This window comes from Myxocyprinus asiaticus, chromosome 22 (assembly GCF_019703515.2).
Source record: "Myxocyprinus asiaticus isolate MX2 ecotype Aquarium Trade chromosome 22, UBuf_Myxa_2, whole genome shotgun sequence".
NCBI lineage: Eukaryota > Metazoa > Chordata > Actinopteri > Cypriniformes > Catostomidae > Myxocyprinus > Myxocyprinus asiaticus.
Window position 1 is genome coordinate 39515408 of NC_059365.1, and position 15429 is coordinate 39530836.

General features: G+C 39.8%; 1 protein-coding gene across 1 annotated transcript in view; it reads left to right on the forward strand.

The window, feature by feature from the left end:
• The first annotated feature begins 2634 nt into the window (after window positions 1-2634).
• Window positions 2635-15429, forward strand: part of nrg2b (neuregulin 2b) — a 141269-nt gene continuing 128474 nt past the window's right edge. Inside the window, exon 1 of the mRNA XM_051649279.1 lies at window positions 2635-3694. Within this exon, the coding sequence (XP_051505239.1) occupies window positions 3283-3694 (412 nt within the window). The 5' untranslated portion in view covers window positions 2635-3282. The remainder of the gene's footprint in view (window positions 3695-15429) is intronic.

A 15429-nucleotide genomic window follows, 5' to 3' on the forward strand; every position in this document is an offset into this window, starting at 1 on the left:
CTCCATTGACCTCTCTCATCAACAAGGCGTATTCGTCCACATAACTGCCAAACTTTTTTGTTTTTGGCACCATTCTCTTTACACTCTAGAGACTGTTGCTTGTGTAAATCCCAGGAGATCAGCAGGTAGAGAATTACTCAAACCAGCCTGTCTGGCACCAACAATCATGCCACGCTCCAAATCACGGAGATCACATTTTTTACCCAATCTGATGGTTGATGTGAACATTAACTGAAGCTCCTGATTCGTATCTGCATGATTTTATGTACTGCACTCCTGCCACACGATTGGCTGATTAGATAATCACATGAATAAGTAGGTGTACAGGTGTACCTAATAAAGTGCTCAGTGAGTGTAAATATTGATAGATGGATTTAATGTATCGATACAATATCATGAGGAAAAGAATTGCAACATATACGGTAGATATTACAGACCTAATAAACTTACAATAAACTATATTCAAGTACAGGTCCCTGTGTAGCTTGTTTAAAGGGGGTTAAGTAAGTGTCCCACTTTGACAACACACTTGTCCCACATTACCAGTATTAGCTAAAAATCTGGGATTTGGTCAAAAGAGGGCCTTTAAAGGTTCTTCTTCCTAGTAATTAGTATTTCTTCATGTTTGCTTTCGACAAAAATGTAAGAGACATCCTAAGCTTTCTGTAAATGTATGATCAGGCAGAGACGCTGCAACGGGTTAGGCAAACCAGGCAATTGCCTGGGGCCCCGAGCTGGAAGGGGGCCCCCTCAAGGACGGCTGATTACATTGGACCACGGCAATGACAACATGGAACCCCCTTAAATTATTTGATGGTACAAGACACTGCAATGACACGTCCGGAACCCCCTTAAAGGGGCCCCCATGCTACGAGCTTGCTGTCAAAAGTGAAAAGAAAGCGTTTTACAGTTTGTGGAAAATAAAAATTTGTATGATAATCATCTATGTGCATGGCTGAATGATTAATGTGCCTTATGGGGGTGGGGGGTAGTAGGGGTGGTTGTTTCTTGGGGGTCACCAGGTCTCTTCTGCCTGGGGCCCCCAGAGTCTCTAGAAACGCCCCTGTGATCAGCATCATGATATATCGCATTTGGATCATAATTAAAAGTTGCAGGAAAAGTGTCCATAGTCAGCCTGTTCAAAGAAAGGTGTGTGTGTGTGTGTGTGTGTGTGTGTGAGAGAGAGAGAGAGAGAGAGAGAGAGATGAAAGTGTTTATCCTGTTACATTATTAGTATTTAAGTATGAACAATTAGAATTGGGTAAAAACAAAGAAAGTACAGAGATAACATTGTAACTCAGAAAACGAACTGCTGTTTAAAGCTAAAATATTGTAAGGTTATATATTTTTAAAGCGCTTTTCACAATACACATAATTTCAACGCAGCTTTACAGAACTGTAATGTCTTAAAGTCTCCAGTGAACAGCTTATATAATCATAGTCAAGATAAAAGGACTTTAAAAATAAATAATAAAGGTATGAAATAACGGACATCTAATTTACATATAAGTGTCAATGTAAACATATATGTCTATTTGCTGTTCAGCACCATGGACAGCGCCCAAAGTGATGAACGCGTTTGTTTTCAAGGATGAACGTTTGAACATGAATGAAGGTTGTTGCTTAATAAAAGTTTAACACTGGAAAAGCGTAGAACAGCTGTGTCAGATTTTTATTTGGCCTTTTCTTTTGGCTGTTCACTCCACGTGCATTTTGTTTTGAGATCATTTCATTGGTAGGCCTGTTTTTTAACTGAGGAGAAATGTGTCTTCAGTTATTGTTATAAAGCAGACCTGAAGTCAATATCGGCTTGTGTCAATTCAAAGAGAGGCAAGTTTTCAGAGTGCAGATCTCTATTGCAAATTACACACACTGGCTTTTTGACTGCAGATGTCGCCCTACAGCAGCCTTAGGACAGCAGTACATTGGCATATTCATTCTCCAGGGACGCGTTTAATGGCCAATGATGCAACCCCATGTTAAACTTAAAACCCACTTCAATCCCAGCCCCAAACGATTCTCCACACCGTTGATCATCATTATTTTCATGCTGTTTCAGTTGTCATAACGCCGCAATGAGCGGTCCCCTCCTCTCATTATAAACTATATGCCCTCACTCAGCTAAATACCCGCAGGACCTGTTGCCGGGGTAAATATGGCTGATAGGATGGTCGGTGGTTTGCTGTGTTGCTGTCTTCTTGGCGCCTGGCTGATCGCTTTTTGGGGCAAAATGGTGAATGTGACCTGAATGCGGATTTTTCTTTAGACAAAGTAACGCAAAACCCAATTTTTTAACAGGCATCGATTCCATTAAGAGCTGCTTTTCGCAGCGTTAGTCATCGCATCTGCGGTATGCGCTGGCCTGACTTCTTTTTTTCTATTAATTGATGTAGCCCGTTGGAAAAGGACCCTTACAAACAAAAATCTAGTTCAATTTTATTGGCCAATTTAAATAGCTACGTGTTGCTCAGCTATTTTACGCGTGATTGATTTGAGCTCGTGACATTGGCTGGTTTCGAGGGATTTCTAGTTGACCTACAGTTGTCGCATGTGGCTGCGCGATCGCACTGTTGCTCCTATATCATTATCGAATTTGCGCCAGAACTTCCAGCAGACGCCACAGCCCAGGCGGCGGAGATCTGCTCACGTAAGCCGCCGGTGTGGGCACGGTGCACGGGCAGCACGAGCAGAGGGCACGCGCTTGTTGCATCGCCCAGCGGAACAGCTCCCGCGCGCGTGTTGCGTGTCGTCGCTTTCTGGAGCGCAAATCAGGCGCCAGTTTTTACCGGTGGACCTCAAGACAAGAGGCACCTCGAGGGACAGCATCTCTGTTTTTCATGTGCGCTGAACTCCAATCGTTTCTGTGCACGAGCAAAACGTCTTTTTCGCAGGCTGTGCGCCCATCTGGGCGATGACATTGGTTGGATAGAGGAGCGTCTATTGCAGTATCTGGCGATCTCGTAAAGAAGCGTCATATATGAATGCATATTTATTGAGTTTCACGATTGTGTTGAAGGAGAATGCAGCAACGAGATCCGTGTCACTGACCGGGGCTGTTTCCGGTCCTTAAGTGGCTGGCTGGTGTTTCCCCATCACCAAGTGCATGGGGAAAGTGGCACACACCGATGGCATGGACACTTGCGCAAGGTCTGCCGCTCTGCCCTGCTACCAGAGCCTATTCGCACTCAGTCCCCCACCACCCTCTCCTCCGTCCTCGCCCCTTGTCAGCCCCGAGAGCACTGCAGCACCGCCACCGGCCGCTCCTGAGCCACAGCAGACGGCATGAGGAGGCTTGATCCGGTGCATTTCTCCATGCTCGTCATCGGGGTCTCCTTCGCCTGCTACGCCCCGAGTTTGGATTCTCTGCAGGACCAGGCTTACCGATCGGCCGTGGTGATCGAAGGCGAGGTGAGCGCACTGCCCGCAAACGTCTCCGTGGAGCCCTACAGTGTGAATGTCAAAGTGCTGGACGTGTGGCCGGTGAACAGCGGCGGGCTGGAGCGCGAACAGCTCGTCACCGTCGGGGAATTCGGCTCCGAGGCTCCGTGCGTTGCGGTGGAAAAGAACCACAGATATATCTTTTTCATGGACCCTACAGAGGAGCCTTTAGTATTCAAAGCATCGTTTGCTCCTTTGGACACCAGTGAGAAGAATCTCAAAAAAGATGTGGAGAGCATATTGTGTGAAGACTGCGGTAAGTTTATTATCTGGTGTCTTCATTTTTAATTGCTAACGCATCCAAACCTTTCATGTTCTGAGACTGTGGTGAAACAGAATGCCTTTTTCTCTAGAGGAGAATGGAAAGATATAAAAAGTAGTGTGCTCAAGCCTAGGTTGTGTATTGGGCGTCTCTGCAGTATTGTTCTAATTACCGTTATAAACATTTAGTTGTAGACCAGGACACACACATACACACACACACACACACACACACACACACACACACACACACACACACACACACACACACTTCTTTTTATATCATTGTGTGGACTCTCCATAGACTTCCATGCATTTTATGAATTTTATACAGATCTAATGGAAATTTCTACCCCTAACCCTACTCCTAAACCTAACCCTCACAGAAACCTTTTTGCATTTTTACATTTTCAAAAAAAATCATTTAGTATGTTTAATAAGCCATTTCCCTCATGGGGACCGTTGGCTGGGCCCCACAGTGTAGGTGATCTCAGGTTTTACTATCCTTGTGGGGACATTTGGTCCCCACAATGTAGCATAAACCCACACACACACACACACACACACACACACACACACACACACACACACACACACACACACGCACTCTCTCTCTCTCTCTCTCTCTCTCTCTCTCTCTCTCTCTCTCTCTCTCTCTCATAAGGAGAGCAAGAGAAAGAGAGGCATTGACCACATAAGCCTTACATGCACTAAATTACCAATTATTCTGTACTCACGGGCATAGGGTTTCAATCAATACCAAGCAATGCACATGACTTTTCAGGCTAAGAGTAGCTTATGTTCATTTGAAGCACATGATTTCAATAATGCAACATGATGTGCAGTGATATAATGCATGCAGTCATATAACCTTTTAAAAGATATTGCAAGTATAGGTGGTGAGAAGCATTACATATCCCCCGGCCATTATGACAAGTTTTGTGCCTCAGAAATGTGTGTAAAATAATGCGGACGTCAACATATCAGTTAGCTTTCAGTTCTCATGGAGCACGAAACCACATGATGGGAAACTGGAAATTTGCTGGATGTGGTTGGTTACGGGATCAGGTGGCAGAGGCAAGGCCCCTACAGAAAGGGATTCCCGTTCAAATGCAGATAAGCCAGGAGTCCATAGAATATTATCCTGTCTCATTACAAGGTGGATGTTTTTTGTGTTGTGCTCCAAAAGCAATGACCTAAAGACAAACGTGACTTAGTGATAAGCTTGATTAAGCACCATTTAATAACTTTGTTTGAATGCATTATGTTTTTATTGCTTTATACTGTATTTGTACTTTATGAATTAGAAAATGAGCATGGGGTCAGTACACTTTAAGAATACAGTGTGTCCTCTTTTTGCAACAACAACAAAAAAGTTTTATTTCATCAATTTGCTGTTGACTTGATCTGTTGCTTTTGTGCATCAGATAATCTCAGGCGGTTTCTACTGTAAGTGACCTTTGGAGTGTGTACACAGCTCTTTAAGGTACAGTTTTGAATAAGTGTGTTTTTAGCATTTTTTTATGGTAATTGTTTAGTTGGTAATTTTATCTGTAGTTATCCAAGAGTCAGTTTCTAAAAAGATGTTCGTCATTTTGATCCAGTTAACATATACTCACATACACAAACTCACTGAGCACTTTATTAGGAACACTATGATCCTTATAAAGTGCCAGTTGTAGCCCATCTGCCTCAAGGTTTGACATGTGAAATCTGAGATTATATTCTTCTCACCACAATTGAACAGAGTGGTAATCTGAGTTACCGTAGCCTTCCTGTCAGCTCAAACCAGTCCGGTTATTCTCTGTTGACCTCTCTTATCAAAAAGGCTTTTCCATCCGGCACCATTCGGAGTAAATTCTAGAGACTGTTGTGCGTGAAAATCTCAGGAGATCAGCAGTTACAGAAATACTCAAACCAGCCCGTCTGGCATCAAAAATCATGGCATGGTTGAAATCTCTGTGATCACATTAACTGATGCTTCTGACTCGTATCTGCGTGATTTTATACACTGCACTGCTGCCACACGATTGGCTGATTAGATAATCGCATGAATAAGTAGGTGTACAGGTGTTCCTAAAAAGTGCTCAGTGAGTGTATACTGTACATGTATATGTACTGTATGGGATTTTATTTTAATAGTTTCATTATCCTGAGAAAGAACCTTAAGGATTCTCTCTCTTTAATTCCTGTGTGTTTTTTATATTGGTCTAATGGGTTATTATTCTATTAGAAATAAAATGTCTCTTAAATCATATTGGGGGGACAGTTTGTCCTGTCCTGTTCTTTCCAGGCAGTTCTGGTTGAGTTTTAGAAACAGCAGCTGGATTAACATAACAGTCAGAATCACTATCTGGGACAGGCAAAAATCTCTGATATTGACTGTACTGGATCTAAAATTGTGAATAATTGTACTTGTGGAAACAGTGTGGCATTTGGTGTATGCAAAAGACATGGCTATTTTGCTACAACAGCAGCATTATGTGGCAGCTATTAGCACGGGATTGTCAACCCACTTTGTCTAATCAGCTTGAGAGTTGTTCAGTCCTGCATTGAAGTAGATCTGGGTTAGACAAACATTCAGTTGAACCAATATATAGACTTTGCTAATTGTTTTAAAGAATATCCCTTCTTTGTGTTGTACAATCAATTTAGGTTCAGGTTGTAGAAAGTGAGAAACAGATCAAACAGGTACAAATGTTTTTAACTTGAGAAACTGGTTCTGGGAATATCGGAAAAAAATAGGCAATACACCCCTTTCCCTAGATCAACTCTCATCAAATAATGCAATACTATTTAGATCTTATTTTTTATTGTTGAAAACAGAACTGTATAGAAAATATCTATTGTCTGAAATTCCTTAGATAATGGTATCCAAGCTCATGAAATTGCCTCAATTTATGCCATCACCAAACAGTCACTGTGCAGTTATGAATGAGTTACTGGGGAATGAATGGAAAATGGTATGTGTTTACCTTGAAAAGTCTGGGAACAGTGAGAGAGAGCGTAAAGAAGTGTCAAGAACTGGAAAAAAAGACTGAGGTAGGTCAGATATGATATTTTTGTTACTAAACCTTAATATTTCTCAAATATTTGCCTTAGTTCTAACTCTCACTAAACTCGTGGTCTTAACTAATGTACCTCAAATCTTTTCACTAATTCTAACTTCACCAAACATTAATGTATTTCAAATATTTACCCTAATCTTAACCCTCATCAAACCCTATGTACTTAAAATCTAAAAACCTGCCCCAGTACCCCAAAGAGTTTTCAGTGTACTACCGGAGTGTCTGCAGTTTGTCACAAAAGTGAGAAAAATGAGAGCAGTCTTTATCCATACAGACAGGAACACTCAGGAACATGATCCAGCTCAGAGACTGAAAGACATGACAGATGTAGAAACAGAACAACTACAGTGAAAGAGACAGACATTGGGACAGACAGGATATGAGTGAAGTGCCAGCCGAATTGGGCTGTACTAAATGTGACTGATCACAGTGACCATACCTTGAACTCTGCTGCAGAAAGTGAGAGTGAAAGAGAGAGAGAGACAGGCAGAGAGAAAGACAGAAAGAGAGACAGACTGGTAGTTTGAATGTGCTTGTGTGAGAGAGAACAGGATTGTGAAAGGGTGTGTGTTTGTGTCAGTGAAGAGCGAAAAAGAGAGAGATCTGGAGCTTGTATGAATTATGCAGGCTGCAGTCTAGAGTGCAGTTTTTAGCTGACCGTATTCCTTTTCTCTCATTTGCCTCTGATTTATATTTCACAGTAAGTTCGTCATGTGCTCTTTCAAACACAGAAAACAGAAAGACAAGAGGCAATCAAGTCACTTTGTTCATGTGAGATAAAGAGCAGCCTGTGTGGATCTTTATCAAAGGCACAAAAATGAATGAACACTTTGAACACCATTGTTGTGTCATTGCCTTAAATTTACATCACACATAGAAGTTTATACTCGCAATACTGTTGCATTTTTCCCTTCTCTGCAGCACTCTCTTAAACATTCCTGCACAAGCCCTTAAGCCATGAAGACATGCAGAACATCAAAGCCAGTGTTACAGAAATAGCTCCACCTTCTGGTAAGAATATGGTAATGCAGACAAATCTCCTATTAGACAACACACTGGAGACCAGCCCAAAAGGATACATGCAATATAGTGGAAGCTCATCCCTGCAGTCTGACATGTAGATTTGCTGTGGTGTATGACGTTCTATTAAAAGGTCAATAGAGCTTCATAAACAGCTTATAAAGACACTGAATGTCCTTTAAGCGGGGGAAGGACCGTTGAAGTTTACCCAGTCACTGAATTATTGAACAGCACTTAGTTTATCTTGAGTCCCTTGCCCACACGCACATAAACACACACACACATGCACACAAACACACACACACATACACACACACACACAAACACACACACACACACACGCACACACACACACACAGGCCTCCTGTACTAACTCAGCAGCCTATTGGCTTTAGTTTGCCACATAGATGCTAACGCTCAACTTTCGTAACCTGTGATGCCAATTCCTTTTTTTTCCCCCTAACCCCTGCACTCAATGAAGGAGGAAATTAAGTAAGTGATGTTAAAGGAGTGACTTTCTGTTAGGTCACCTGGTTGCACAATGGGGTCCAAATGTTTGAGACCATGTCGCAAAAATGATTCTATTTTGCATTTTTCTAATGTAATGCAGTACTGCTTCCAACCTGAACTATACCTAAATCTTTCTTTAAAATGATTTTTTATGTTGCTCATCGTACATACTGCGTTTCCTGGTCAAATGAACACTAGAGTTGCTACAACAATAACTTTTATTCCCTTTCACACAAAGTAAAATGGTATATTATCAGTTCATAAACACTTTTCACCCTGTTCCTCACACGATGCTATCTTATGACATCTAAACACTTTTACTAGAGTGCATGATTTGTAAGGCAATGCATTTGAACTTTTTTATTACATAACCAACTACATTTACACGCTTGTTTGTCATCAAATTGTGCAGTAGCTGAACTGACTGAGCATTGCACTTGCGATGCAAAGGATCAGGGTACGAGTCCTGAAGAGCATGTGAGTCAACACGTGAGCTGAAAGTGTCAAAGAAGCACCACAAAATGATGTGGTTGCTTCAGCAATTGTGTTTTTCATTTTACATTTGCTTTTATGGCACAGGTTGGTTGGGAGGTAAGTTTTGATGATTTTAAACTCATTAGCACATTAACTTTAAAAACCTCATCTGTTTGAAAGAAAATGTTACTAGTTTTTGCACCACACAGTCGACATTTCACCTCTTAACTGCTGCGATACGTTTAAGGAGTTCATTGCAAATGTTACAACCTGAATAACAATTTGAGTGAAAAGTTTGATTAGTGAGCTCTTTTCTTTGTTTTACATTTTCCAGAATCCAAAAAATGTCTGTTTATTTCCAGATCTGATTGAAACATTTCCAGATTTTCAATGTGGTTTCACTCTTGGACCCCATTGTATGCACAGAGTAATGTCTGCCTGTCTATCCGCCCAGCGGTCTTTCTTTCTTCAACCGTCATTCATACAGAGAGGCAGAATCAAATCAATGAATCTGTCAGGATTTCAGTCCACTATAAAATGAAAATAAAAGTAATATATTTTTTATATATAGCCAGCACGCTCCTGATATCACAAATCAGTGGGAAAGTAGGATGGGGAGATATTATTAAAAGAAAGAGAACAAGAGAGCGATGCTGTTGCGGAAAAACGAGGGGAATTGGGGATGGCAGAAGGTAAGCAAATGAGAGTGGTAGAAAGAGAGAAAGCCAGATGCACTGACGGGGGAGGGGCACGCACACGACTCACCATACTGGAAAGAGAGAGAGAGAGGGAGAGGAAGGGGGAGGGAGAAGAGGAGAGAGTAAAAGAGAATAGCTTTCTGCTCTGCCTGCGAGCATCTCATCAACTATTCATCACTTACTGAGCTCATCTCTCTCTCTCTCTCTCTCCCTCTCTCTCTCTCCATCACGTTCCTCTGCCTCTCTCTCTCTCTCTCTCGCTCACCCCATATTCACTATATTCTCAGCTCCCCACAGATGTGTCAGGAACGTCTAATTGAAATAAACTGATAGAAACACATTGACTCAGGTAAGCAGCTCGACTCAGACGAGCTAATTTCTAAGACCATCACCCCAACAGGCATAGCTGAACCTGCAGTTTATCCAATCAAGTCACACAGACTGATAGGCCAGTAACACACTCAACAAAAGTACAGAAATGCAGTCTATGTAAATGTTTTGGATGGTGCAGTACCATTGTACCTACTGTAAGGAATAGCTCGAAATAGAGATTCTTACACGACAGTTAATAGTCACCACATCTTTTAAGGCCAGAAACATACTTCATGCAAGTACGCGTATCAGTGTCAGAAATTAAGTTATTATAATATTAATTATAATTAAGTTAAATATTAAGTATTAATATTTGCCTTCTGGATTTGATTTTCAGGGCCATTTTACCTTTATGAGGGCATTTTTCTCATCCGTTTATGTCAAATACATACATTTTAATGAATTCATTATTACAAATTCTCAAAATGTAGAATTTATTACCTCTTATCCTAAGAATTAAATCATCATTAACTCATATTTATGCCGTGTGTATAACTAGGACTATAATTGAATATTAAGAACTTTATCAGATGTTACAAATATAACACCCCTAGTGGGAATGTTGAGAATGCAGCATGTACTTTTGTTGAGTTGTGAATTGCAGGCTGGCGCATTTCGGAACGCAACAATTGTCTGTATAGAATATGTTTCGGCCTTAAAGATCCAAAAAGGGTAAAAAATATATATATAGTTTTTAAATAGGGCATAAAAGTACAGCTTCAGAAGACATTTGTACAAAATGTCTTCTAAAGTTGTAAGTCATTTAAGTCATTATTTACTGATAATTGTCCCTTCCACATAAAACTCAGAAGTATAACTCGCGTCCACATTCAGATTTAGAAAATAACTTACTGATGCCTCACACCAGGTTTGACGTCATTGACGCCAAATGGCGTTGGTTCTGATGCCATTGGTGTCATAATCATAAACAATGAGCCAGTTTGATTATGCAAAATGGAGAATGACATTTGATAGCTGCAGTGGAGGTGAAGATTTGAGGGTAAGGAAATACTGACAGAATGAAAATGTTTGGGTTAACTATTCCTTTAATATGCATTCTTGCATACCTGTGGCAGTGACTAACCTTTGTACTCAAGGGGGCGATAGAGTTACCTTCAAATACCGGTGCCGTCAAACAGGATGTGTTATTTTTCAGGTACCTAGCTACAAAGATGTCGACTTTAACTAACTTGTTCAGTAAGAATTTTTACAAACTGTTGCTCCGCCATGACAATAGTTGACCTGAAAGACAAGCTGTGCGACGCGTCACATCAAAAGCAAATCACTTCCATTATAATCAACAGTGCCATCTATACTGGATGTTCTGATATTTTATGGACACCCCTTTCTATTTCTGACAAGCTGCACATGATTGGTTTGCCAGCTCACAGCTGATTGTCCGTGCACTTCATCTTTTTATAATGATCGTTTTTACCTGTCCAGTGTAGGCAGCCTCAAGCTGATTCGGCCTGATATACAAAAATCATCTGTGTGTTTACAGTACCCTGCTAATAATGAGATTTACGTCACTTGCCTTGACCACATATGCTAGCTTAGACATAAAAACCGAAGTATACTTTGGGCTTTAGTGACACAGAAGACGTAAAGAAGGGTTTGGGTTAAAGTCCCTGCTGATCCTAAACTCTGCTTTTGTTAATAAGCTGTGATTAGGTGCTAGTGTGGAGTGAAGGTGAAGGTCTTTTTTAATTAGCAGGTGGTTTTCCTCTCTGGGCTCTGTTGGGACTCTGCCTGTTAAGCCGGTATAGATCCCATGTGTAAAGCACACACAGCTCACATTGCACATTATCATCTTACAGTACCTTACAAAAATAGTTTCCTTAGTTTCCACCAAAAAAATACAGTTACAGTTATTGTTACTACCAGTTTTGGGTGTAATCTAATTACCTTTTAGTATAAAAAAGTAGTGGAGTACATTTCATTTAAAATTCTTGTAATCAGATTACAGTTACTGACTTTCAATTAATTGAATTACTTTTAAGTATAGGGTTTTGCTTATTTCTAATAAATTATTTATGTAGAATATATGAATTATGGCACTGTAACGAGTCATTGTGAAGGAGAAATGTGATGTGCTGAATGTATGACTTGTGTTACAATGAACAAGATAGAAATATAGACATTATTTTGAATTTGTTTTGCAGAAAAGTGTTTTAGAAAGTAACTTAAAAGTAAAGTAATTAGTAATGTGATTACTTTTACAATGTAGTAATTTGTAAAGTAATCTGATTACAATTTGTTGAGAATTAATTAGTAATTTGTAGTGGATTACTAATTTTCAGTAATTTACCCAACACTGGTTACTACTGTGGATTCATAATAATTATTCAAACAGTGTAAGGGACCATTCACACAGGATGTGTTCTAGTGTTCAAAAACAGAAAGATGCTGCACAGGGGAAGGGAACAGAACACAGGTGTCTCAAAGTGCATTTGTAAATAAAATTAAAGATGTGGCGTTGTGGGGCGAGACGCTGAAAAAATTTTAATATGCATCACAATGGTCATCTGTCATCAAGATGTCCATCTAGAATATGTTTACCTTGACCAAGAATTAAAAAATAGCACAGTGGAGCACAAGAACACATCCTGTGTGAACAGCACCAAAGAAGCTTTCTTAACTTTTCTTTACTTCAAAAAGACTTGACATGTAACATGGCAATTTTTTAAAAAACTTTTTAAATCTGTACATAATTGTGTGTGTGTGTATTTTTTTACTATACGTGTTTTGTTTTGAAATCACAGTCCAGAGCTAGTGTTACATACAAAGAAGTTCTCTGCAACAAAATAACAGTACTTTCTTCACCAATGTAGATTTAACACCTGAAAGTGGACATAGACTTTCCATTTGATCTTTTTCCGTATTACTGAATCAATGGTGCTACAGTATTTTGCTAGATTTTGGTTGTCCAAACAAAAAGAATGTATTACAATGAGAGTTTGAACTGACACACGATCACACAAAATCAAGTGTTTTTTCAGTGCTGCGACAGAGACAGCTCTGACATGTTCCAAACTGTTGAACTAGAAATAGAAAGAGAGAGTCGAAAGAGAGGGATGTATTTTGTAGCACTAATGAATGAGGTATGTGCGTGTGTGCTTAAACTCACAGTCAGTGCACAGGAGGGCTCTTCAGTGAAATAGTATGCTGCCAGTGATATTGAGAAGAGAATTCTTATTTGTTCTGCCCTAGAGAAGTGGCAGTGAACATGAAAAGAGCAGAAGGCTGCACTGTGGAGTGATGTTCAGGTCAAAGGTTATCATTTCACTCATTGTTCCTTGTGAGTGCAGAGCCGCAGTACCAGTGTCCGCTGGAGAACGTTTTAGCTGCTCCTTTAATTGTTTAATTGTGTAATTATTCGGTCTCTGTCTCTCCCTCTGTTACCCTCTCGCAGGAGTGGTTACCATGGTGACAGCTGCGTGCTGCAGATATCACACTGATCTCAGACACTAGAAATGTCCTCATAAACCACATTTATAGCATAATACCCTTGTAATTACCAGTTTGTCCTAAAAAAAAGTCCCCGTAAGCCACTTAAACCTGCCCACACGCACACACACACACGTTGGTGCAGCTATCATTATGAGGACTCTCCACAGACATAATGATTTTTGTACTGTACAAACTAATAGATTCTATCCCATAACCCTAACCCTACCCCTAAACCTAACCCTCACAAAATACTTTCTGCATTTTTACATTTTCAATAAAACATCAGTTGTATGTTTTTTAAGTGATTTGAATTATGGGGACACTAGAAATGTCTTCATAAACCACATTTATAGCATAATACCCTTGTAATTACCAGTTTGTAACCTAAAAAAAGTCCTAATAAACCACTTAAACCTGCCCACCCACACACACACACACACACACACACACACAAACACACACACACACACACACACACTCACACACACACACACAAACACACACACACACACACACTCACACACACACACAAACACACACACACACACACACACAGAGAGAGAGAGACTTTATAAATATGAAAGTCACTGTCTCCTAATAATAACAATAGTGAGGACACTAACTATGACAATAAAATGTTCTGCTTGAGACAGAAATATATGTTTCTATATGTTTGTGTTTTCTGTTGCCGAGATTTAATCAATTAAATGTTGGCAGTAATAAACCCCTCTTATTGAGAAAATTGAATTTCGTGATAACATTGACATAGTTTGAGAGCTGTGACATTGTTTTATTAAAAATAACCAAGCCGGTCTTATGAGAAGTTGTAATAATATGTATGAAATAGTACAAGATGGTGAAATTGTATGAAAACATATGACTTTTACTCCCATAGCTAAAAATGATAAATTTTAAAAATCTGTTTATTGGTTGGTCTAAAAGTTGTACCTTTCCGTACGAGCCAAGTTGCAATCTTGTACAAATATACGAGTTGTGTTGAAAATAACATAAAACTTGACTGGAGTACATTCACAGTCAGTATTATGCATGTGTGCAGTGCAGAGTGATAGACAACTAGTTGTCCAGTAAGGTTCCTTTCACACAGCACTGTCACAATGTAGTTTTTGGTCTAATATTGCAATTTTTCAATAATGGACAAAAGCAACTTCTGACTCAAAATGATAAAACATGTCCCAGATGTTTGTATCTGAGTTATGGTGTTGGATTTGAGTGCTGTACTTTGAACAGCATTGTCTGGTGCTTGTGCTAAATAACAGCACTTATTAGAGCAGTTACGCAGATGTGAGCGATCAGTTTGCTTCTGAGGGAATGAAAAGAGTTGAGGGGGAGGGAAGTGTGTGAAAGAGAGAAAGAGCGAGTCAGCTGACCTTGGCTGGGAGAGCTCATCAAATCTGATTGGCTAACAGTGTGTGTTCAGTTCCTGCAGGGCTCGGAGTTCAAATAGCAACATCCTACTTTCAAATCACACATTGTATGCACACACACACACACACACACACACACACACACACACACACACACACACAATTAATATTAGTGTTAATATTAGTTAACTACTTAGTTAACATGAACTAACAAACTAACTAACTCTTTAACTAACTTGGTAAATGTTAATATCCACATACTCTAATACAGTTTTAACATTAAAGGTTGCATGTTAACATTAGTTAATGTGTTATGAACTAATATGAAGTAACAGTGAACATTTATATTTTTATTACTGAAAATTAACAAAGATTATGCTGTTAAAAATATTGTTCATCGTTAGTTCATGATACCTAAATGGATTTACTGATGTCAACAATTGCAATTATTTTGAGTTTCCTTTGCAATAAATTAAGTATGGTTTTACTATTGTAATATTGTAGTAACCATGACTTTCAGGGGTGGAGCATCAAGCGGCATCTGCCAATCTATAGGCAGATGGTGCTTGACGCTCCGCCCCTGATGCATGTGTCATCACGGCTTATTAACCGGAGCACAGCACCATTCATCATAATTTTTCTCTTCAGGGTCGTGACTTCATCTGTTGTGATCTGGATGCCTGAATCTTCGCTATATCGTTGAAATGGCACACCTTAACAGCGAGTGAATTATTTTCTACCTCCCTGCTTGTG